The sequence below is a fragment of the Chiloscyllium plagiosum genome, unplaced genomic scaffold (genome assembly GCF_037043375.1).
Source record: "Chiloscyllium plagiosum isolate Xiang-an unplaced genomic scaffold, Cpla_swu_hap1 HiC_scaffold_8, whole genome shotgun sequence".
NCBI lineage: Eukaryota > Metazoa > Chordata > Chondrichthyes > Orectolobiformes > Hemiscylliidae > Chiloscyllium > Chiloscyllium plagiosum.
In genome coordinates this window covers 43,879,821-43,905,410 of record NW_028270146.1, presented here as the reverse complement: position 1 = coordinate 43,905,410, position 25,590 = coordinate 43,879,821, and the positions used below count along the sequence as shown (strand labels likewise).

Here is a 25,590-nt window from a genome sequence, read left to right as displayed (position 1 = left end):
GAGCAATGGTAGATTCAGGTATAGTTACAACATTTAAAAGGCATTTGGATAAGTACATGAATAGAAAAGGTTTAGAGTGAGATGGGTCAAATGCAGGCAAGTAGGACTAGTTTAATTTGGTAAACTTGGTCAGCATGGACAAATTGGTCTATTTCTGTGCCGTATGACTCTGAGTAAATGCAGAAATTCTGTCCACCATTAGAATGGTATTACAACATGCCATACAGAAGAAGCTTTGGGAAGAGGAAAAATAATTAGAATCTAAACTATTTCTCTCAATGTATTCTAACCCACCATACCCAAAATAATTTTCAGACACAGGCTTCCTGCAGAACACCAACAGAAGTAATAACTGAAGTGGTACATAATAATTAAATTTATAAGCAGCCTGATGGCCTCTCATGTTCCCATTTACCTCGATAAGGACCTTCAAAATTCCATTTTGATAATATGGTAATGCTCACTTTGAATAAATGTAGTAGGCAAATCAGTTTACAAGATCAAAATTAAAATGAGCTTATTTATAACTCAGAATATCTCTATCAGGTTTTTTTAAAAATTCTAATAGGTACACCAAATGTGCTCCAGCTGGCCTCAGCACTTGCCTAGGGAGTGAAATTAATCAGCCTCAGTTTTCACTTTTGGTCACCATTTAGTCACTGAAAAACAGTGTGTGGATTTGGATGAGGGCATGATCTAACTTCCCTAAGACACCCTTTACAGCCTAGGCTGATATTGTTGAAAGAATGAAATATTTAGATAGCTTAGAACTTCAGAAGATTAGGGAGAAAATAATAAATTAAATTCGGGAACAGTAATTTTCTTTTTTCAAAAAACAAATTATTCCCTAACAATATAGCTTCGGAGAGTTGTTTTAACAGAAAAACTGAACATATGTTTCAGAATTTTAATGATAGATCCCACATATTCATTTTCTTCACGGTTCTCTTTGTAACACTGGGCTGCAACTGTTACCAACACTACTCTTACAAATAGAAGTTTATTTTCCTGCAAGTTCCTTAAAATTTGAGATTATAACCATAGCCTCCAACCAATACTGTGTATTGTTAGAACTGGTACATTAGATCCAACACAGCAACACCACTTCAGATATTAGCACCAAATATCAGTTGGTGGACCACACTTGCATTCTTGGGAAGTTCTTGTAGGCGATTTTTATCAATTCCATGTGAGCATGTGAAGTAGATGCAGACTTAATTCTCCGAAAAGGTAACTCGTGTTAACTCTTTAGACATGATGCCATTATGACAAACAGACTAAGAAAAGGAGGTTCTACGTTCAGTACCTGTCTAAATTCTGCTGTTTTTATATGGAAAAAAATGTCATTATTTCAAGATTGGATGACTTTACTGAACTGAAAGGTTTTGGTTCTTCAATATTGCCCAGAAATTTAACTGTTTTTATTATACGAATCACAGTGGAGAAAACAAACTCGGCTGTAACAAAAGGATCTTTCTAATAGATTCTAAATTTTAAACCTGATTTAGAATAAACATTTACAAAGGCGAGGATAAATGGCAAAACCAGTAAGAACTGATTCATTACTACAACAATACTTCTTAACTGGAAAGCAAAAATAGCAAATTGTACATGAGAATAATTATGTGGAAAGGAAAATCCTTTATAGGATATTTTATATAAATTTGCCCCATCATAGTACAAAACATGCCCTTAATTTGTGAGGAATCAGCAAATAATGTAGTTCTACCGAATCAGGCTATTTTTCCAGTTGTAACGTAAAACAGAATAAAATCCCGTCCGTCTGAATCATGTGACATGATTGTCCAACTTTAAATATTCTAAAGCTGAATTTGGCATTCTGAGGATATATAATATAATAGATTCAAGTTTTAACACCTTTACTCCCAAAACAACTGTTTTCAAACACATTTTTGATATTTACATAAAGCTTTAAATTAAGGATTCTAAAAAGGGAAAGATACATTTACGACATTCCTTTCTTATTACAAACTAAATCTAGCAATATGAAACTTTCTATATTCAACTAGATCAAGTGACAAAAACAGAAATTGCTGGAAATGCTCAGTTCTGAGGAAGGATCACTGGACCTGAAACATTAATTCTTATTCCTCTCCATAGATGCTGCCAGATCTGCTGAGCTTTTCCAGCAATTTTGTTTTTGATCTGATTTCCAGCATCCGCAGTTCTTTTGGTTTTTATAAGATCTAGTGAAGCCTGTACAATTCATTTTTTCTGATAATCTGGCAATGTAAAGTAATCTAAGCAATATAACCATGTAATATAATCCGAAAGCATGCAGTGCACTTAACTGATCTGCTACAACAATCACCCTACATTAACTACACATATTTACTATTATAATTTTTCCCACCTTGTAGTGATCTACGAAGCAGTCTACATTTCCTTGCCCTGCACTCTGCATCTGCCTTTGCTTTCCTCACCTCATCAAAACCTTTGTCTCATGACTTGCTGCTGGTAAACTCCTGCCTGGTCTGCTTCATCGTAGAACTGGAGTAGACTTTCCTGACTCGAGCTTGTTGAAATCCTAGCTTGCAACCTGATGTTTTTTTTTGTACAGACTGTAACAGTGCTCTATTACGCTTGGTAGCTGCTAATCTAAAACGGTGCAAAATGTCACTGCTGTACCTAGTATAAATTCTATTACAGAACGTTGCAATTATTCATTCATATAATAAGACGGGAATTTTTAATAAAAGCCAAACCACAATGTAAAAATACTCAACAGTACAGTACATACAAAAGTAATTATTAAAACTATCAAAGCAAACAACACCCTGTATCAACGTTTATAAAGATACAAAAATCATACTGCAGAAATATGTACAGTTCATCAAGTACTGCTCTAATTTAAGCACCCAATCTGCAAACAACTATTTAATGCAAATTTTTCAGGGCAAAATCAGGCTTTTCTTTCATACTCGCAAATTAATTTAAAGCATGCATTTTGCACCAGTATTAAGCATTTGGATGTTTTTGACATGTTCTTAATCTACTATATCATTCTGCATAAATAAATTCCTCTGATTGGAAAATGGGAGAATGTGCTTTTGTTAAGATGATACATAATTAACTGCTAAAATGAAATGGTATTCTCAGAAATTGAACATTTCAAGATACCTATTCATATAAGCTTACTAGTGGATGATTGTACAGAAACAGTCATTCTCCCATTAATAGATTATTCAGGTCGTTATATAAAAGTAAAACAGGAATCAAAAATTTTCATCAAGATTAAGGAATTATTGTGAAGGCATTCAGCTTCAAACTCATGCCCTGATCATTATTTAATTTATATATGTTTTATAAGTATTTGCGATATATTAATATATTAAAATAACATGTAGTAACTTTGGTTCCTTCAAATGTTTCTAGTAATATCGTGAAAATCTCCTCAATCACTTTTGCTGCTCCTAACTCAAAGATGAAGTAGATTTGTAACTGGTTGCTAAGTTAACTGATTTTTAGCATTGAAAAACATTATAATCTGAAATTTCATTTAACATTATCATGTAGCAAACGTTGACAAAAATGTTTCACTATATACATGACCAACTACAAAACTATATCATCTTCTTCAGTACTAAAGCAGCTCATGCAGTCTAATCTGAACTGTAGTTGGCAGATGGGAGGGAAATGTAAAAGCAGTACTGGGAGAAATGCTACATTTCTTTTGTTCCAATGACGTAAAAAGGTCAAATAGCATTATCTCTCGCATTTAACACCAAAATAAATATATTTCTAAATTAATGCAAATTAATACTTCTTAAAAACAATATTTTTAATGCAATGATAACTTTTCCCATATTGATTTTCTAAACAAAATAAACAGATGCTGTTTGGACATTTAGGGATTATGACTAAATGTTGAATTCCTTGTATAAAGAGGAAATTTGCATTACTTCAAATTTCTCTACTTTAGGAAAGTTGTTTCTGATGCGAGAAATATGCTTCAATTTTTTTATCCTCAGATTAAGTGTTTTAAAATTAGAAACAACAGATTAATGGATTAGTAAATGGATAACGGAAACAAAAATAACCGTCTAGTCAAAACAAAATGCAAATTTTGCAGAAATTCCTCTATTTATTCCACGAATTCAGTCAAAAATCAATCATGCATGGCTTCTAACAAAGGGAAATTCAGCAGCTTGTTCTAAGGCTCAACCAATGTTACCATGAAAAATTTGTAAAGCATGCAATCATAGTTGGATAACGAATCTCATTCAGATTTCTTTTCTTCTGTGGGAAGCATTTGCTCACTATTTCTTCACACAAGTATGAGATGGACTTCAGTGTGAGACACACAGAAGAAAATACAGACTGTGTCCAGACACCCAATCACAGTATCACAGCAAGGAATCTGATAAATGCTGCAAGTGAGTTAGTCAAAATAGTGGTTAACTGATTAATCTCAAATGAAAAAAAGTTGGATTAAAGAAAGTGAAATTAAATCAAAATTAATTCATTGAAAAAAGCCTGAAGCTAAATTGATTTAAATTGAACATGTTCATTTTACTTTTGCTCTTGCCTTATTTTCTTTAAAAGAATATCTGACATTAGTCTAGCACCTGAAAGGGGCACTGATCATCTCCCCTTATTCTTTATAAACCATCCATAAATTTAGAAAACCACAAATTTAGACTAATCCTGTATTTTTTCAGTTCCAGAAAAGATAGTTTTTTCTGACCTATCGGAGTTGGATGCATCTATCATTTGACATATTTTACGGTTTAAAAATTATCTTTGTTGCACTTTTTCCTCAACTATTTCAAGTAATTACGTTTCTGCTAAGGAAGCTTTTTAAACTTGCAGTTTAATTAATAATATTAATGAAACAGGATTCTGAAGCAAATGTTGAGCATAATTCTTAGGAGTATATACATTTGGTTTTCTTGCATCACCTACCTCAGCACCTAGTAACTGATTTTTTCCAAAATAGGACAATATAGTCTGGAACAGACTTCTGTAATTGTTGTAAGTGCAGGTGGAGGTAAAAACCTTCCTATTTTCAATTCTTCCCTGTGGGGAAGTAACAAGCCATTTTTCACCGAATTCTAAAATGACACAGAAATTATGAACTTGCAGATAATTGCAGGTGCAAGTTAAATAGTGCAGCATCACATATTAGTACTCTAATTAGATTTGTTGTTTTATATTAGCAGTATCTCTATAGTTTCTTTTCCAAATTAATTTATTTTTTAATTAGGCTTTTTTCCCAAATTAGGTTACAGTTAAATTATTATAATTCTTATTTAAAAACTGATTCTGTACTTCAAACAATTTAGAACTGGTCAGTGCACCTTTAGTGTTAGAGATTCTGCAGATGATTGAGGATATAAATAAAATTGCCCACTTGTTACAACATATATATAAATTGACATAAATGTTACCTTCATTGTCGTCTTGTACCTGTCCACTGCCTAAATATTGAAATATGGCTAAATCCGAGAAAATCTTATTAAATAATAGAAGATACTGAATATTGTTTATGTGCAGTATAAACAATGTTATATTCTTCAGTAGAAACTCTAAGCGGCTTGTTTTTACCTTGGTCTATTTCTAGGGCAGTGTTCTAATTGCCTCCATTCTGCAGCTCCAACATTGTAAATCCATGCATCACCTGGAAGAAATAAGGAGCGTTACTTCTGACTTAAAGCTGAAGTCATCACTGCTATTAATAATTTATAACTGTAACTGGAATAATGATAGATTACCTACATTCCGGTGCAATGGTTATTGTTCAACTGAGAATTATATTTTACATACAATTAAAGGGTTGAATATTTATTCTTCTTCAGGTGTACCTTTGGTAGAGGAGCACACAATAGTGTTGTGTCCACCACCTTCCCACCTATCCACAAGCTCACCTTAGAACAAGCTGCTGAATATGATGGAGGGTAAGCGGCTGCAAAAATCAGTGTCAGCACACTGCACATAAACAATTACAATTCAATTAAGCTTGTTGAAAGATCACTGATCCTAGTATTATCCTACGTACACCATAAAATGGTTTGCATGGACAGTCAGGCAAGAGTGACCAACACTTATCAAAAACAGCATGAAGGTATGAAGGGTACTATCTTACCATCTTTGGAGGGCAGCGTACACCACTGGGGATTTCCCCAAGACAACAGCACTCCTCCTTTCTTCCTACTCATCCCTCCCTCAGGTGGAGAAAGGCTCCAGGCCCAATACCTGTGAATTACTCACCCCAGGATCCATCAGGCCCCCTTCATGGGCCCACCTACACAATCCTGGCAGTGCCAACTACCAAAGCTCTGGTGCTGCATGGACTGAAGTTGGAATACGAATAGGGGACAGCTGCAGGAGATGGGTCTTCCTCCACAACAAGGATGTTATGGCTGCAGAGTGGGGGTGTGTATGCGTGTACATCTGTGTAGTACGTATAATCAGTTTCTGATCAGACCATTCAATCATAAATAATGTGCAACGGTGCAAGTTTATACTCATCAGGAAAAGGATGAAAAGAACAGTTTTCAGGAAAGCTACATTTGCATACAAGGTAGAAGGGATTACATGGTTACACGAATAAGCTAGGTAAGGAAGAATGAGAGAAGGTTTGACTGAAGGATAAATGGTGACTGGATTGGATGGGTTGAATGGTCAGTTGAATGTGCTGGACATCATATGTTGCACTAAAATCGACAGATATATTCTCTTAGAAGGTTAAGTTAAACACCTTTAAGTTAAATGTGTGGGCGGCACAGTGGCAAAGTGGCTAGCACTGCTGTCTCACAGCGCCAGGGACCCAGGTTCAATTCCCACCTCAGGCGACTGACTGTGTGGAGTTTGCACATTCTCCCCGTGTCTGCATGTGTTTCCTCCGGGTGCTCCGGTTTTCTCCCACAGTCCAAAAATGTGCAGGTTAGGTGAATTGGCCATATTAAATTGCCCATAGTGTTAGGGGCAGGGGTAAATGTAGGGGAATGGGTCTGGGTGGGTTGCGCATCGGTGTGGACTTGTTGGGCTAAAGGGCCTGTTTCCACACTATAAGTAATCTAATTTAATCTTGTATTGCCTCTTTTAAACATTGTAATTATACCCAGATCCATCACTTCCTCAGGAAGTCCATTCCACATGCGAACCACCCTGTATAAAAAAATTGCCCCTCATGGTCTTTTTTAATTCTTTCTCCTCTCACCTTAAAAATGTCACCCCTAGTCCTGAAATCCCATATCCTAGGGCAAAGACAGCTACCAACTAACACACAACTGTAAAATCAACTGAATTGCTCAAATCAGGTGGTGTTTACAAAATACAAATCAGCAACTTGTTATTAAATACAAAAAAGTCTCATACATAAAAACCTAATAAACCATTACTTCATGAGCGCCATTTCATAGTACAGAAATAACTCTTGCCTATCTAGAAGTTGCTCTCTCCACTGACTAATTGTTCTGTGGGGGTCCATTTTCTAGCAAAGAAGGCAACCAAGCTCAATGTAAAACTCTAGAAAGCATGTGGCTGACTCATGGAAAACTGAACAAACCTAAATATCAGAACCATTTTACCTACTCTATTAAATGCCGATCAGCTGCTTTCTATAGATCCCATCATTCCAGAACTGGTCCACTACATTTCAAATACTGTTTATCTAATGGTTCATAAATCCATATAATTTTCAGTCTTATTTTTAAACAGAAAATCATGCAGCAACTGACAACACAGTAATAAATGCTACTCTCCAAAGAGATTTTTTTCTCATACTTCATTTGAATTTCTGAATGAGATTTCTAATTTTCTTCATACATTGTAAAAATTTTAATAACATATAAAAGGTAATTAGCTTAATGCTAGTAAGTTTCCTAACATGTACATGTTTACATTAGCTTTGGGCTGGATTGTCTGAGGAATGGTAATCACATGATTATTGACATTTTGCTCCTTTTTTAGATGATGAGAGAGTTGTGCATTTCTAACAGGAGATTCTGATTGGGGCTTTTTCAGAAACATGAAGTTATAATTTCATTCTGAGAAACTCCTTGTACTGCAGTACAGTCAGGAGAAGACAAACTACACCAACCAGTTACCATATTCTGTGATTTAAAAGTCGAGCATCACAGACATTAACTTTGTCAGCTCCTGTGAAAGGGTAAGTACATGCTTTAGGTGAGAGTTTACAGTGCCATATAAGCTAAATAAGTAGAGTATCAGGTAGATAGGTTGACAGGTATGTAAGGTACCAGGTGGGAGACAAGAGGGCCAGGCAAGTGATGGAGCTGCTGAGGGTAGGTTCAGGGTGTGTGGAAGGTCTGGCGGTCAGGAAAAGGCTCCGGTCAAGTCCAGAGATGGAGGAGAGGGGATTGTCTGCATCAAGTCTGCACTAGTCAAAAACATCCACCTAACTATTCCAAACCCATTTTCCAGCCCTTAGCCAATAGCCTTGTTTAGATTAGACTACTTAGATTACTTACAGTGTGGAAACAGGCCCTTCGGCCCAACAAGTCCACACCGACCGCCGAAGTGCAACCCACCCAGACCCATTCCCCTACATTTACCCCTTCATCTAACACTATGGGCAATTTAGCATGGCCAATTCACCTAACCTGCACACTTTTGGACTGTGGGAGGAAACCGGAGCACCCGGAGGAAACCCACATAGACAAGGGAAGAATGTGCAAACTCCACACAGACAGTTGTCCAAGGCTGGAATTGAACCTGGGACCCTGCTGCTATGAGGCAACAGTGCTAACCACTGTGCCACCGTGCTGCCCACTTTATCTTGGCATCACAAGTGCACATCTAAATACTTAAATGTTATGAGAGTTTCTGCTTCTAGAATAGAATCTTCAGTGTGGAAGATTCCATCATGTCCATATTGGCCCTCTGAAGAGTATCCCACTCAGGCCCACACCCTACCCTATTCCTGTTATCCTGCATTTCCCATGGCCAATCCACCAAAACTGCACATCTTTGGACTGTGGGAGGAAACCAGAGCACTTGGAAGAAACCCATGCAGACAAAGGGAAAATGTGTAAACACCATACAGTTGCACAACGATGGAATCGGACCCAGGTCCCTGGTGCTGTGAAATAACAGTGCTAACTACTGAGCCATCATGCCATTTGCATTACCCTTAGTGTGTTCCAGATTTCCATCACCATTTGACTGAAAATAAGTTTTCTCACATCCCCTCTAAATGTCTTGCACTTTACCTTAAATCTATGTCCCCTGGTTATTGGACCTCTCCACCAAAGGGAAAAGATTCCTTCCTATATACTTTGTCTAAGCCTCATAACTTTATATAGCTCAACCACGTTTCCTCCATCAGTCTCCTCTGTTCTAAGGAAACTAATCCCAGTCTATCCAATTCTCTTCACAATTAAAACTCACTATCAAATCCTTCCTGGAATCCACATTATAGAACAGCACACAATACTCTATGCAGTTTTCAGCAACACCCCCTTGATCTTAAACTCTATGTCTCAGCTAATGAAGATAAGAATCCCATGTGCCTCCTTAACCATTTTATCTACCTGTCCTGCTACCTTAAATGACAAGTGGACAAGCACAAGGTCCCTCTGATCCTCAGCGCTTCCTAGGGTCCTACTGTTCATCATGTATTCCCTTGCCATGTCTGTCCTGCCCAAGTACATCACCTCACACTTACCTGGATTGAATTCTATTTGCGACTGATCAGTCCATATGATCAGATTGTCTATATCCTCCTGTAACCTAAGGCTGGTTCCTATTTACTGCCCTATCAATTTTCCTACTTTGAGAATTTACTGATCAACTCTCGTACATTCTGGTCTAAATCTTTTATACCACAAATAGTAAAGGCCCAAAATGACCCTACAGAAACTCACTGGACACAGACTTCCAGTCACAAAATCAACCTCAACAATCACCTCTGCTTCCAGCTACTCAGCAATTTTGCATCCAATTAGCCAAATTTCCTCAGATCCCATGGGTTCTTACCTTTGCTATCGGTCTCCGAAGCAGGACCTTCTCAAAAGCCTTGCTGATATCCAAGTAGACTACGTCAAATGCACTGCCCTCATCTACAACCTAGTCACCTCTTGGAAAAATGTTGAATTATTCCAAGAAATATTATTTCTTATTGCCTTAGAGTGTAGCATGCCTGTTCTCAAAAAAATTCCCGATGTTTTTCCTTTCACAATCAGCCCCTCTGCCCTTGCTCCTGTCAATAACCTCTCTTCGCTAGTAGGCAGTTCTGACCAATTTCTGCCACAAGATGAAACTTACTCGATTAAAACTTCAGGCGAATTTAATTTTCACATTACTGGTAAATAGGTTACACCATATTTCTTTGCTTTTTAAAGGTTACTTTGTTCCTGATTGAAATGGTGTACTTTTCTAAATGCCTACAATTTGTGGTTTGCTGGGAAAAATCCATAAGTACCGAATGGCAGTGTTACTTTTATATTTAGTGATTTAGTTTACTTTGAAAGTTACTTCAGCTGGAATATGCAATTTACACATGTGCAATATGATGTTTCAACCTGTATATTTTTTTACCCTCAAGCAAACATGTCCATAGAAATGTAACTTACTGCTTTAATATTGATCCCCATGGGAAAAAAAATGCTTCAATTAAGAATGTTTCACAAAGTTGTGATTTTCATGAAGGCAACCATTACTTTAAGTGAGGACTTCCCTTATTTCATACAGTTCTGGTCACCATATATAGATATAATGAAGATTTACAAGTAAATGATTGGGTATGCATATCTGGAAAAGATCGAAAGATTGGGCATCTGAACCAAAGATTAAAAAAGTGATTATCCATATGGTGACAAGTTGTAGACCTCTGAGGTGCAGAGAAATGTGGGTGTCTTAATGCATGAATCACAGAAGGTTAGTGCGCAGGTACAGCAAGTAATCAGGAAAGCTAGTGGAATGTTAGGTTTTATTATGAGGGAAACTGAATGCAAAAATAGAGGGGTTACACTTCAGTTTTAAAGGACATTGGTGAGACCACATCTGCAGTGATCAATGTACTAATGGAAGCACGTTAATCTGTTGGAAGCAGTTCAGAGCAGGTTTACCAGACTAATATCTGAATGAGTGGACCTCCTTGAGGAAAGGCTCGATAGTCTACCCTTGTATCCTCTGAAATTTAGAAGAGAGGGAATTTAATTGAAACATATAACATCCTGAGGGGATTTGACTGCAAAGGATGTTTTCTCCTATGGAAGAATCTGGAACTGGAGGGTCACAGTTTAAAAGTAAGTTGTCACCCATTTGGACAGAGATAAAGATTTTGTTTTCTCTCAGAATGTTGACAGTCTCTAGAATTCCCTTGCTCAGGGGAGGTAAATAGATTCTTTATTTCTAATGGGATTAAAGATTACTGACAGTATACAGTAATATAGGCTGGAGGTTAAGATTGGATCAGCCACGATCTTATTAAATGGCAGAGCAGGCTCAAAGGGCTGAGTGGGATACTTTTGTTCCTTCTTAGGAAAAGATTGAGAGGTTTTTAAAAATGATGAATGGTTTGATGGAGTGGATACAGAGAGAATATTTCCACTTGTCAATACAAGATAATCATTAAGAAATCCAATACGGAATTCATCAAGGGTGGTAACAATGTAGAACTCGTGACAACAGGTGGTGTTTTAAGCAAATAGTATTGAAGCATTCAAGGGAAAACTAGGCAAGCATGAAGAAGAAAGGACTAAATGGTTATGACTATAATTTTAAATAAGAAAGGAGGCTTGAATAAAATGTATATCAAATGGTTGGGCCAAAAGGCCTGTTTCTATGCTGTATATCTAAGTACAAGCTTTATTATTTATCCAAGAATATTAATAACAGACACTTGTTTTGCACAAACATGCAATATGCTTTTTAAAATCACGTTAAGAGGGCTCCTTACATTTCTTGTCACAAATCATCAGCAGTCTCTCTAATCCATCTCAATGCTCTAAGCTTCAAAATGATGGACTGACAGGGTTGTCCAAAGTTCTCCAGGAATGAATGGCCGAGGGTATTTCAGTACAATATATTTTCCGAGCAGTGCTGTAACCCTCCCCAATTTATGATGCATCCACATAAAATAAGCAATACCATCTACGAACAACTGAGAGTAGATTGGTCTGAGCCCCAAAGTTAAGAGTTGGGAGATCAAGGATAACTGTGGAACAAAGTTTGAGTACAGAACTAAGACATTACAAAGTAGGCAGAGAGGAAAAAGAGGAGCTATCAGCACTGTGGAAAGTAGGATCATGGAGAGGGGAGAATGAGGGTTGGGGATATATCAGGGATTGCAGGGAGAGGGAAAAAGACTTAAGGGGATTTTAGACTTGGTTGGGCTGTCACTGCAATAGAAGTGTAGCTTAAAAGAGAAAATGAAAATGGAGAAAAAGAAATGTAGCCAACAACACTTTTCCAAGAAAAAAGGGTGTGGCTATAGTTATATCTTCTGTACAAAGGAAAACAAATGTGCATACTTACTAAGAGGTTGACTTTCTGCACTTAATCCTCCAAAAAGGAAAAGCTGATCATCTGTCACAGGAGTCAGAGTGTGCCATGAACGACCCTGTGGACGTACTCCTTTAATGGTAATTCTAAAGGTAAGATACAGGGTAGGAAAAAAACAGTAATTTTATATCTATCTGCTTCTTATTCAAAAACCACACAAATGAGTGTCTTACCAAAGTATTAAACATGCATTTACCTTGTACAAATGATGAAATTTTATTCATCTTTACGAAAGACGTGACATTTGCTGTGATTTATGAATCTTAATTTATTTTTTTTTAAAAAGGAGATAGATTATGTTCCAATAACTGTGCATGTTTTCTCACTACAGCAACTATTTTGACTGCGGCTCACCCCAAACACTTTTCTGAAAGCCAAATGTAGAAGATCCCTTCCAAAGTCATCATTCCTCTGAATTAAAATATAATTTAATGCACAAAGGTTCTTGGACAGTGTGCCAGATGGTGAACACTAAACTCTTATTCATTCAAGTACAGTACTGGAAATAGTACAGGAAACAATATACACTTCAGATCTCAAACTGATAAAACAAAATTATACATTTTGAAGCATCTTCACTAATTAAAAGCAAGCAATCTTTAGCGAGATTTTGTGGTTTTGAAGAAGTTTGTCCAGTGAAACTCAGTACTTGGAAGCATGTAACCTTTATGAAAAGTTTTTACGTGAGAAATAATCTTCATGAAGTCAATTAATAACTTTCAGTTAAAAGTTTTAGAATTTGATAATTATTTATTCATTATTATTATATTTTCCATCAAAATGTAACAAAATTCATGCTCTTCTGCACTGAACTACTTATGTACCTACTCCACTAATCAAAATTTTCACTAAATTTTCCTCAGTTTGGCATGACCCCTAATTGGTTTGCTTGTGTCTCAAACATTTATAAAAATAGAAATGAGGATTCCATCACTCAAATCTGAGAAGCATTCAGTTACACTTCTGCACTTATTGCTTCCATTTATCTCTTACCAATGTAAGAGCATTTTCTTTAATTTCATGAGCCAGATCTGCCATTGCGATTCAATGGTGGAAGAGGCTCAAAAGGTCGTTTAATCCAATTTTACACCAAACACCTGTGATTTCTATGGCAACATTTCAAACATTTTTTGAAAATCTGCACATATGTCTATATTGTTTAAACTCTCTGTCATATAAATTCAGTTAAATCAAACATAACGTGTCTTTTAAACTGACCATCATTTATTAGTTTACGTGTAAGTATTTACTGATTCTATCCTGAATTATCAACTAGTCAAATTTTTCCTCTGGTGATTGTCTGCTGGAAATGAAACTAATTCAGGAGAATCCAAGATGAAGTTGTTGGATCTAAAACTACTTCATTTCAGTCGGAACAAAGTTGATTTAACCAAGACTAACTGGTTGGACAAAATGATAAATTGAATGACAGTAAAAGATGTTCAAAAAGGAGATTACTAAGTTTTAAAAAAAAATCATGACTAAGAGTAAAGGAGCTGAATAAAATACATGGATAAGTCTCCAATCACAGCTCTATCATCTCTCAGGCAGCCTATATCTATCTTTATAACATTTCCTGACTCCATTCCTGCGTTCCTCATCCATGCTTTTGTTACCTGCAGATCTGACCATCCCAATTCAATCCCAATACCCTCCATTAATCTTAGGTCATCCAAAGTCTACTGTCTATGTGCCAACTTGTACAAGTCCTGTTCACTAATTAACCCTATGCTCATTGACTTGTATCAATTTATAAATAAGCAACAATCAATTTTGATATTCTCATTTTCAAATCTTTCCAGTGTCTCACCCACTCCATCTGTAAATTCCTCCAAACCCATAATCTTTCAAGTTGTGCTTCTCTTCAGTATCTCTGACCAAGTGCTCCAGTATTAGCAACTGCCAAAACCCCAAACCACAGAATTTCCTCTTCATCTCTCTTCTCTCCTTTGTGACATAGAAAATAGGATCTCATGCAGGCCATTTGGCCCTTCAATGTGATCATGGCCAATCATCCAGCTCAGTACCGTTTCCGCTTTCAGGAACATCCTTTTTGTGCTTACCCTGCTCATGACACTACTTACATTCACCTCTTTGACCAAAGGTAACCTATTTTTGACCAAGATGGAAGAAAGAAGGTGGTGGTGGAGGGTTGGTTTCCAGATTGGAGGCCAGTAACCAGCAGGGTGCTGCAAGGATTGGTGCTAGGTCCACCGCTTTTCATCATTTATATAAATGGGTTAGATATGAACGTAGCAGGAATGGTTAGGAAGTTTGCACATGACACCAAAATTGGAGGTGCAGTGGACAGTGATGAAGGCTACCTCTGAGCACAACCACATCTTGGTCAGATGGGCCAATGGGTTGAGGACTGGGAAATGGAGTTTAATTTATATAAATGTGAGGTGCTGCATTTTGGAAAGGCAATTCAGGGCAGGGCTTATGCACTTCATGGTAACATCCTAGGGACCGCTGCTGAACAAAGAGACCCTGGAGAGGTTCATTGTTCTGGAAAGTAGAGTCCAAGGTAGATAGGATAGTGAAGAGGACATTTGGTATGTTTGCCTTTATTGGTCAGTGCAATAAGTATAGGAGTTGGGAGGTCATGTTGCAGGACATTGGGTGGGCCACTTTCGGACTACTGTGTGCAATTCTGGTCTCCCTGCTATAGGAAGGATGTTTTGAAACTTGAAAGGGTTCAGAAATAATTTACAAGGTTGTTGCCAGGGTTGGAGGATTTGAGCTATAAGGAGAGGCTGAACAGGCTGGGGCTATTTTCCCTGAAGCATCAAAGGCTGAGGGATGACTTTATAGAGGTTTATAAAATCATGAGGGGCATGGATAGGGTAAATAGGGAAGTTCTTTTCCTCAGGGTGGGGAAGTCCAAAACTAGAGGGCATAGGTTTAAGGGGAGAGGGGAAAGATTTAAAAGGGACCCAAGTGGCAATGTTTTCATGCAGAGGGTGATGCATTTAGGGAATGAGATGCGAGAGGAAATGGTGGAGGCTGTACAATTACAATATTTAAAAGGCATCTAGATGATTACATGAATCAGAAGTCTTTAGAGGGATACGGGCCAAATACTGGCAAATTGATCTAGATTAATTTAGGAAATCTGGTCAGCTTGAATGAGTTGGACTGAAGTTCTGTTTCCATGCTGTACAGTTCTCTGACTCTGATTATTGGCCATTTATCCTAGCACTGCCGAATATGGCTGGCCATCAAATTTTGCTTTATAATGCCTCCATAAAGCACTTCAGAGATGTTTTATGCTAAGGGTTCTATATAAAAACTAGTAGTTCTTCCCTGTCAGACAATGATGAGAAGGTTTCCAAATAGAAGGTCCACAGAATTTCAACATTAACAAGTTACTAGGAGAAACATTAATCAAGGGAAAAGGTGGACTACTGCTTATACATAATCTACATATTTATATAGAAAACTAAACTACTTACTCTCCTGACCAAGTCCATGTATCTAAGTTCAAGCAGTGCAAATCATTAATTCTCGTTTCCTGGAAATCAAGCAATGATATATTTTACACATCAACAGAAGTATCTAATTTGTGGTTTGTCCACACTTTTAAAGAAATCTCAACTTATCTACCGTGGCAATACTCAACATACATATGAGACAATATAAATGGATCTATATTGGATCCGTGTGAAGAGAAATCAATTAAGAAATGGTGACATTCTTGCTCCAGAATTATATGCTGACATACAGTTTTTCAATTTTATTACTCAAGTTCCTGTCAGGTTACACACTGGGAGTCCCATATGTTGTGTTTTTAAATAGTCTACAAAATAAAAAATATATAACACAAGTATTTACAATAGTGATTAAAAGAGTAATAGTAAAAATTAGTGAAATGTATTTTTGATGATGCATAACAGGGAATTTGAACCTAAAGAAATCAACACCGACCACATGCATCAGGTCCCACAGATAACAAAATAATTCTGTGAATTTAATGTTGTAGCTATCTAGAAATTATTGGCTTAGCAAACTACAATGGGTGCCATAAATCGAAACTTCAGCAACAATGATTTAAGACATAGCTACTATACCAAGCAAATTCAAATAAGTTAGCGGACCAGCAAACATCAGTGAATAAATTTATATACAGGCAATCACAAGCATATCAAATGAAGTACAGAAATGAATTAATAAATGATGGCTAATAAACATACCAAAGAACTTAATAGAGCCACAAGTAATTTATTAGCAATGATTAAGTTGATTAAATGAATGATCCTGTGAGGAAAGTAGTGGTAAAGACATAGTAATCAATTCACCTTTGCCCTTTATCCCTTTTTCCTCCAAAGAACACAAACCTATTGAGCATTTCTGTGCTTTGAGTTATTACATTGGATTTTCGAAATTTTCCTTTCCCTTTAGGCATGTCTTGAAAACTGTTGAGTAGCTTTGATAAATATTCTGCGCATTTGAATTTCAGCATAACGTGAAGTTTTGGATCTTTAGAATGGGGAAGGTATGGAATCCAGGAACACTGGGCGAAGAGGTTGGGCTTACAATCACTCAATCACAGGGTTTCAAACAGTTTGGGAGAATATCCAAGGTCTGAATTTAACACTGTGCAATTGGGTGAATTTTGAATAAGTTAAAATCTCATCTCCAGGATCTATCAGACATAGGGACAAATGATCTTACATAATTTGTAGAAGAGATTTTTGAGGTTAGCAGCAAGGGGTTTCATGCCATTGGTACAACTGGAAGAAGTTTTCAGAGTTGATTCCAATTGATATTACTGGACAAGTCAGATCTCAAAGGTCAGATGGAGATCTGACTTGATAAATCATATTTTGCTTTGTTTTTATTTAATGAAGCTCAGTGAAACTCATGCACACAATGCTTGGGAGTGAAATCTGTCACCGTCATCTGGTTTGGCTTCATATGACTACAGACTAACAACAATGTAGTTGACTCTTAACTACCCTCCAAATTAAGAATGGGCAATAAATGCTGGCCTAGTCAGTGACACTCATATTCCATGAACAAATTAAAAAAAAACCTCCATGGTACAGTACTATTTTGCCAAGAGAAAAAAAAGATCATTGCTACCTATCAACAAGACCTTTTGAAATGTACATATACTAAATATTACCAAATACAAATTCTGACTATTTATGATAAACATATACCTGTACAATTTTGCTTCATAAAAAAATCACCTTTCACTATACTGTATCTGTGATTTAGGCTTAATAAAGGCATCAGTATTTTTAACATTGTTTTTCTGTTAGAAGAATAGATACACAACTCACCAGTATTCTTCCTCCAAATAAAAATCCTTTATTTCCCAATGTGGCACATGCATGTGCTGCTCGAGGGCGAGGAGGCATTCCCTATAAAACAGTACACATTCAAGTATGTCAAAGTCACAGTAAATATTTTTATAAAAACTAAATAATAAAGCATATTTTACTAAAATTAGTGCATGAGGGTAAAATTGTGTCGCCATATCTGTGAAGCAAAACTCATCTTCAGAATGAGGGCTAATCTGAGGAAAACAGCTTTGGGACAAAACCATTTAAAACACATGCAAGTGATTGAGAAACTCTACTTTATATATCAGTCTGTTCCAGGAGATGTTTCAAAGAGTTTGAAAAATAGTCAAGTTGTATACAATAGCAAAGCTGGAGGCAATAGCAAAGTAAGGAGCTTACCTGGGCAGTGCTGACTGACTGCCTCACCTGAGAGCCAAGGGCACACAAGAATAATTGCTGAGAGCGATAGAAAGATCACTAACAAACAATCTGATAACGGATGCCAGATACATTCCATTTTGTTCATGGTGGCAGGGGGGTTTAAAAAGGTTTGAAAATAAAAGGAAGGGCACCGTGATACAACATGATACTCAAAACCTGGACATATGTGTATTATAATTTAGATGGGGAGGTTCCATGATTACTATTCATTTGAAAAGAGGGGTACTTCAACAAAAGAATTTTGATAACTAGAGTCTAAAAGTGAGTTGTCCAGCATAAGGTCCATGTACCAGAAGCTAGTCTGCTAAGGCTCTCGGAGGCCTGCAGACTCACAGATCAAAGTATCACTAACTGGAAGTGACAGATCTGCACAGAGCTTCTGTCCTCCATATAGAAGCCATTACTATCCTGTGCTTGCTACTGAGGAGTTTGCCAGGTAGCCCATCATGTGATTGCAGCAGGAACAAACCATGTGAAAGTGAAATGTCATGCTTTGTTTTAAAGTCATACAGTCATAGAGATGTACACCACAGAAACAGACCCTTCGTTCCAACTTGTCCATGCTGACCAGATATCCCAATCCAATCTAGTCCCACCTGCCAGCCCTCCAAACCCTTCCTATTCATATACCCATCCAGATGCCTTTTAAATGTTGCAATTGTACTAGACTCCACCACTTCCATACACGTATCACCCTCTGCGTGAAAAAGTTACTTCTTAAGTCTCTTTTATATCTTTCCCCGCTCACTCTAAACTTATGCCCTCTAGTTCTGGACTCACCCACCCCAGGGAAAAGACTTTGTCTATTTATCCTAGCCGTGCTCCTTATGACTTTATAAACCTCTAAAATGTCACCTCTCAGCCTCTGATGCTCCAGAGAAAACAGCCCTCGGCTATTCAACTGCTCCCTATAGCTCAAATCCTCCAACCCTGGCAACATCCTTGTAAATTTTTTCTGAACCTTTTCAAGTTTCACAACATCCTTCCAATAGGAAGACGACCAGAATTGCACACAATATTCCAAAAGTGGCCTAACCAATGTCCTGTACAGCCGCAACATGACCTGACCAATAAAGAAAAGCATACCAAACGCCTTCTTCATTATCCTATCTCTCTGCAACTCAACTGTCAAGGAACTATGAACCTGCACTCCAAGGTCTCTTTATTTTCACAACCAAGTTGCATTCTCCTTCATCTTTGGCTGTACTCTTTCTCTCTCTCACTTTCCTGTACAGGCATTGGCCCACTAAATGACAATTGCCAAATGTAAGAATAACAACAGGAAGCGTCTTATGGGGGCAGATAGAAGTTCAGGCAGGGTAGAATGAGAAAAATTGTTTTGCTGCTTTCACAGCTTCTCCAATTACTCAATTGTAAAAATTGACAAACCTGGGGAGGGCTAGTCTGTCTTCCTGGCTCTGCTTGTTAAGCAAAAAGACAAAAACAATTTTATCAATAGCTCTGTGACTTGGTTTTATTCATTATCATTTTTATTCATTTTTTTTGCAAAAAGCAACTATTTATTCCTTTGACATTGCTTTTTATTTTGCTTAATTTTGTGCTAAAGCACATCTTTCCGATCTTCATTCAGCATTCCCTTGACTGAGTAAGAATGAATGAACAAAATATTGAAATGTAGCTCATCATGCAAAAAGGATAAAGTAGATATAAAGGACCCCTTCATGCATGCACTTTTACAACTGTACACAACTTCGAAGATCAATATTACAACTGTAAAGCAAGGTAATACATACTTAACCATAGCTTTTACAATCATTTTAAACTTTGAATTTACTTATCAATCATGCAACATAAAATCTGGGATAACAAAGTGGTTATCCTACAAATTTCAACTTACTCTAGTTGTTGGCTGGTACCAGATGTTTAAGTTGGGGTCAAAGACATGGATGTCATAATTCCACCCCCAGAACATCTCTTCTTCCTGAAAGAAAAAAAACCTCCAAATCAAATATGACAAAGATATCAAACATTGTTATAAATTTCAGGTCTTCATCCAAAATTATTTTGTGAATAGCATTAAAAGCATATCTGTAAATGGACCATTCAATGTTCTATATGTAAATCACTATTACTCTCACACTCTCTCAGAAAAATCTTTTTTTTCCCAGTTCTACCCATGTCTTTTAATCTCTATCCAGACTACAAACACTGATTCCTCTACCTTCCAGTGTAAGTTCCTCTCCAGCCTGAACAGATATCCCATATCTTGGCTTCGGGCAGGCAGCATAGCCACCTGGACATTCACACTCAGCTGCAGAAACCTATAGGCGAAAGTGAGGACTGCAGATGCTGGAGATCAGAGTCAAGATTAGAGTGGTGCTGGAAAAACACAGCAGGTCAGGCAGCATCCGAGAAGCAGGAAAATCGACGTTTCAGGCAAAAGCCCTTCATCAGGCAGAAACTTATGTCAATTGTTATCAGGTCCAACAGGATGCTTAAAACCTAAAGGAATGAGGGAACATGATAGATATATTGATTAAAGGCTGACTGGGTGAGAATTCATTGTACTAGTATAGGGGGCCAGCAATTAATGCTGAGATTTAAGAATGTGTTTAAATTAAGCTCTCACTAAAACCAATGGATTCAGACTCCTCAGAAACATTTATATTCTAATGTATAACATGTATTCCTCTGAATATGTAGTTCCATACGACCATTTACGTTTCTAATCACTGCTCCTATTTGAATGACTTCCTGTACAATGGTGCCATGGACAGTTTGCTAATTTACTCTGCCACCCCTGCTTTCATCCATACAGAGAGCAAGAACCTTAAGTCTGTTGGACAATTGCAAGGGCTAAGGCTCCTGCACTCCCACCATTTCATTCCTCTAAACTGTCCCATTTGAAGTCAGAGACTTCCTGTCCCTGATTATTGACCAAATCAAAAGACTAAGGGGTGTGACTCCCTTCTGGAACAAAACATATAAGTAATTTTCTCCCTCCATGACCTTTCAGTGTCTGTAGCTCAGCCTCCAGCTCATAACCTCTAAGCCATAGTTCTTGCGGCCAGACATGGCAGATGTTTATCCTGGATGATAGCTGCATTTAGAAGCCTCCACATTCTGCTGCTGCAGTATTTCACCCCCTTGATGTCTTTATTTTGTGTTAATTTAAAATTAATAACCCTTACACATTCAATAGTTTTATTTCAGGGCGGCACGGTGGCACAGTGGTTAGCACTGTTGCCTCACAGCGCCAGAGACCCAGGTTCAATTCCTGCCTCGGCGACTGACTGTGTGGAGTTTGCACCTTCTCCCCGTGTTTGTGTGGGTTTCCTCCAGGTGCTCTTGTTTCCTCCCACAGTCCAAAATAAAAATGTGCGGGTTAGGTGAATTGGCCATGCTAAATTGCCCATGGTGTTAGGTGAAGGGATAAATGTAGGGGAATGGGTCTGGGTGGGTGGCGGGTCGGTGTGGACTTGTTGGGCCAAAGGGCCTGTTTCCACACTATAAGTAATCTAATCTAAAAAAAATTACCAACACTAAGTAAAATCTTACAATTACAAATAAGTTATCATTGTTTTGGAAGACAACTAAACAAAATACTGACATACAATCACTCATCTGTTTCCCTGCAACATCAGCTTTCTTTTATAATCTCAAATTGACAGATAGACAGAACCCCAGGCTCAGCTAGCTGTGAGCTGTCCACTGCCGGATACACTGTTCCAGGAAGTACTATCCCTGAACACAATTTTGCAGTGTTTCTGCAGTTGCTGTACCTGCTCCCTCTCATGCTGTTTTATGAAGCTGAGTTTCCCGCACTCTCTCATTTGCAGTTTATGAAGCATTTATTCTTTCTGTTGATTTGGATCATAACTCGTGGGCTTTGCTGGCTGGACAGCATTTATTAGCTCTCAGTAATCGCCCTTGGTAAGGTGATGGTGAGCTGCCTTGAACCTACGACAGTCTATTTGGTGTAGATACCCCCGTAATGCAGTTAGGGAGGGGAATTCCAGAATTTCTACAAATTATAGAGATAGGTTGTACCTACACCAAAGAGAATTCTTTGCACCGTTATAGCAAAATATGCCCTACTAATCCATTAACAGGCAAATTCTCTTCACAGACTACAAGTAACAGGAACTAGCTTCGGAGGTTTTATCCTCTGTTGACTAAAGTTCATTAGGAAGGAAATTTCTTCCTTTTCATGTGCAGTAGCGGTCTCTTGTCACTGTATGCTGATCAATTTAATTGGAAACACCTTGCTGTGTAAAGTGAATCAGTCTAATATTAAAGGGGATAAATTCACTATATTATACTAACAACTATCAGTGTTGAAATTTTACAAGAAATAAACCTCTTATGGACACATCTAATACCAATAGCAAGTTTTGGACAGTAGAAGCAACTGGTGCTCTAAAGAAAAGCTTTGTTTCATACAGCATAAAAATCAGTTGGACAGGAAGATGGAATGGTAACAAGGACCAATTCAGATGATTTACAATCCATAAACAAAATATTCAAAAGACCTGGAGTTTTAAGTCAGCAATGATAACCAGATCATTTATTATCTTTCAAGTACACTGTAGAATCTATTCAGATCACAAACAACTCGCAAATGATTCTGTCAAACAATGTTTGGCGGAAATGTAGCACAGATTGTGAACTGTTTAAGACACTCTTGGTTCTGATTCAGGCATTTTCCATGTACTTATAAGAATATTGTCCAGTAGAACACTACCTAGCCACAGATATGACAATGGCAACAATGTTATAGCCACAATACATTATGCATTGAGCAACAATGGCTAATAGCAATGAGAAGCTTTTCAAAGCAAGATCAGCAGTTTGCAAAATCTGAACATTCATTAGGTCATTTTCTAAAACAAAGTGGGGCATTCAACTCCTCCACCATTCAAGATCATGGCTAAATTGATTCTGGCATTAACTCCACTTTCCTCCTTGCCCTCATAACCTTGGCCTCAGAATCACACAGTACTAAAAGGTCCTTCGGCCCATCAAGTCTGCACTGACATGTGAGAAACACCTGACCTTCCAACTAATCCCATTTAGCACCACTTGGCCTAAAGCCTTGAATGTTATTACATGCCAAGTGCTCTCCAGTCTGTCTATGCCCCTTGTAAACCTCAAATCAGATCACCCCTTAGTCTCTTCTAATCCAACAAAAACTTCCCAAGTCCATCCAACATATCCTCATAACTTAAAGTTTCCATCCCAGGTAGCATCCTGGTGAATCTCCTTAGCAGTCCTTCAAGTTTAACCACATTCTTCCTGTAAAATGGTGACCAAAAGTGCACACTACTCGTAGCTCTGATCTCAGCAAAGTTCTACACAACTCCAACATGACTTCCCTGCCTTTGTAATCTATGCCTTGATTGATAAAGGCAAGAGTCCCATGTACCTTTTTCACCACCCTACTAACATTCCCTTCCACCTTCAAATGTTTATGGACAAACACTCCAAGATATCTTTATTCTACAGAACTTCCTAGTGTCATACCATTCCTGAATACTTCCTTTTCAAAATACTCCAAAGTGTATCAACTTTTCAGGGTTGAATTCCTTATGCCACTTATCTGCCAATTTGACAATGCCGTTTTTATCTTGTTGTAGCCCAAGACAGTCAACTTCACTGTTAACCACCCTATCAATCTTTACATCATCCACAAATTTACTTATCCAACCTCCCACACACAGTCATCTATGTCAAGTATATAAAAATGATTAATAGGGGACCCAGCACAGATCCTCATGGTATGCTACTGGCTTCCTGTCACTAAAATCTTCTGTCATCACCCTCTTTCTCCTACAGATGAGCCAATTTTGAATTCACTATCAAATTACCCTTTATCCAATGTGCATTTGCTTTCTCGATGAACCTTCTAAGTGGCATCTTGTGAAAGGCTTTAATGAAATCCCTACAAACTACATCAACTGCACTATCCTCTTCTATAGATCTGGTCAGCTCTTCAGAAAATTCAATCCAATTTGTTAGTCATGACTTTCTATTGACGAAACCACGCTGACTCTTCCTGATCAAGCCTTGCCTTTCCAGATGGAGACAGATGCTCTCATTTAGAATTTTTTCCAATTGTTACTCTACGACTGACGTGAGACTCATTTGGTCTGTAGTTCTCTGGCCTCTCTCCACAACCCTTCTTAAATATCAGAACCACATTAGAAGTTCTCCGGTCCTCTGGCACAACCCCTGTGGTCAGACAGGAATTAAATATTTAGGTCAGTGCCTACAATCTCCTCCCTTGCCTCCCACAGCAGTGAAGGACAATTCATCTAGAGATGTGTTCACTTTTTAGCCTGCCAATACCTGGATTATCTTGTTCTTTCCTACGTCAATTTGCTCAACCATCCTTTAGTCTCTTCCAGTGGGTTCCATAGCTTCATCCTCATTCCCTTGGGTGAGGATGGATATGAAGTACTAATTCAACATTCTACCAGTGTCCTTTAGCTCCACCCACAGCCTGCTCCCTTGGTCCTTAAAGGGACATACTCTTGCCCTTGTTATCCTCTTCCCATTAATAAACTGAAAATACCTTGGGATTTTCCTTACTTTTACCAGCCAGAGCTTTCTCATATCTCCTCTTTGCTTTCCTAGCTGTTTACTTAACTCCACTCTCCACTTTCTGTACTCCACTAATGCCTCTGCTGATTTGTTCCCCTTATACCTGCTGAAAGCCTTTTTTCTCTTTCTCATCATATTTTGAATACCTCTGGTCATCCACAGTTCTCTGAACTTGTTTGGACTTCTCTGGACTCCCTTACAGATCAACACTCTGAGTATATTCAAAGTAGAATGAGACAATGACCCAAGCCCAAAGCTCTCCAAGGAAAAAAACTTCCCATGATTAACAATGTTATTTAACAATCCTCTTTACCTCAGTCTGGGAAGCCCTTATTTCTAAACTGGGTCTCAAGTGCTAGCTTCCCCTCTCAAGTCACTCACGCCATGCTGTAAATAAATGCTGTGGGGAGGTTTCAAATTTTTAAACACAATGACAACAAATAAACAACAATAGAATAGAACAGAATATTCTTTATTGTCACGTACTCCAATAAAGCAATACAGGAGTATAGTGAAAAGTTTTCACAATGGCTGACATTTAATGGAGCCATTGTACCTAGGTACAAATCTTACGCAGTTAAAAAACAGTGTTGTTGTAGAAAAGAGAATTAAAAGGGAAGCAGTAGCGTTACTTAGAGTGTCTGAGAATGAGTTAGAAATGAGGTAGTTATAACACTGTGAAAAGGATTTACATTGGAGTCTGGTAAAAAAGTTCCAAACAGCTGCAGCTCAACATGTGGTGCCAGGCCCAAGTCCTGCATTGCTTCAGTCCTTATTAGCACTCAGCAGCAACAAGGTAAGT

The 25,590-nt window shown here is 37.8% G+C and overlaps 1 protein-coding gene and 1 long non-coding RNA gene across 7 annotated transcripts in view; one reads left to right on the top strand and one right to left on the bottom strand.

Moving 5' to 3' along the window:
- The window catches only part of LOC122553508 (uncharacterized), a 33,021-nt gene extending 19,964 nt beyond the window's left edge, over positions 1-13,057 (top strand). Inside the window, exons 2-5 of the long non-coding RNA XR_015757881.1 lie at positions 4,271-4,397; positions 5,820-5,918; positions 7,990-8,134; positions 12,824-13,057. This is a non-coding gene — a long non-coding RNA (uncharacterized LOC122553508). The remainder of the gene's footprint in view (positions 1-4,270; positions 4,398-5,819; positions 5,919-7,989; positions 8,135-12,823) is intronic.
- Positions 1-25,590, bottom strand: part of LOC122553506 (kelch domain-containing protein 1) — an 88,668-nt gene that overhangs the window by 15,998 nt on the left and 47,080 nt on the right. For all 6 annotated transcript variants that reach the window (XM_043697366.2, XM_043697372.2, XM_087989755.1 and 3 more), the window contains 5 exons: positions 20,083-20,166; positions 17,781-17,861; positions 15,948-16,006; positions 12,466-12,578; positions 5,569-5,641 (listed from right to left, as the gene is read on the bottom strand). In XM_043697366.2, the coding sequence (XP_043553301.1) occupies positions 5,569-5,641; positions 12,466-12,578; positions 15,948-16,006; positions 17,781-17,861; positions 20,083-20,166 (410 nt within the window). The remainder of the gene's footprint in view (positions 1-5,568; positions 5,642-12,465; positions 12,579-15,947; positions 16,007-17,780; positions 17,862-20,082; positions 20,167-25,590) is intronic.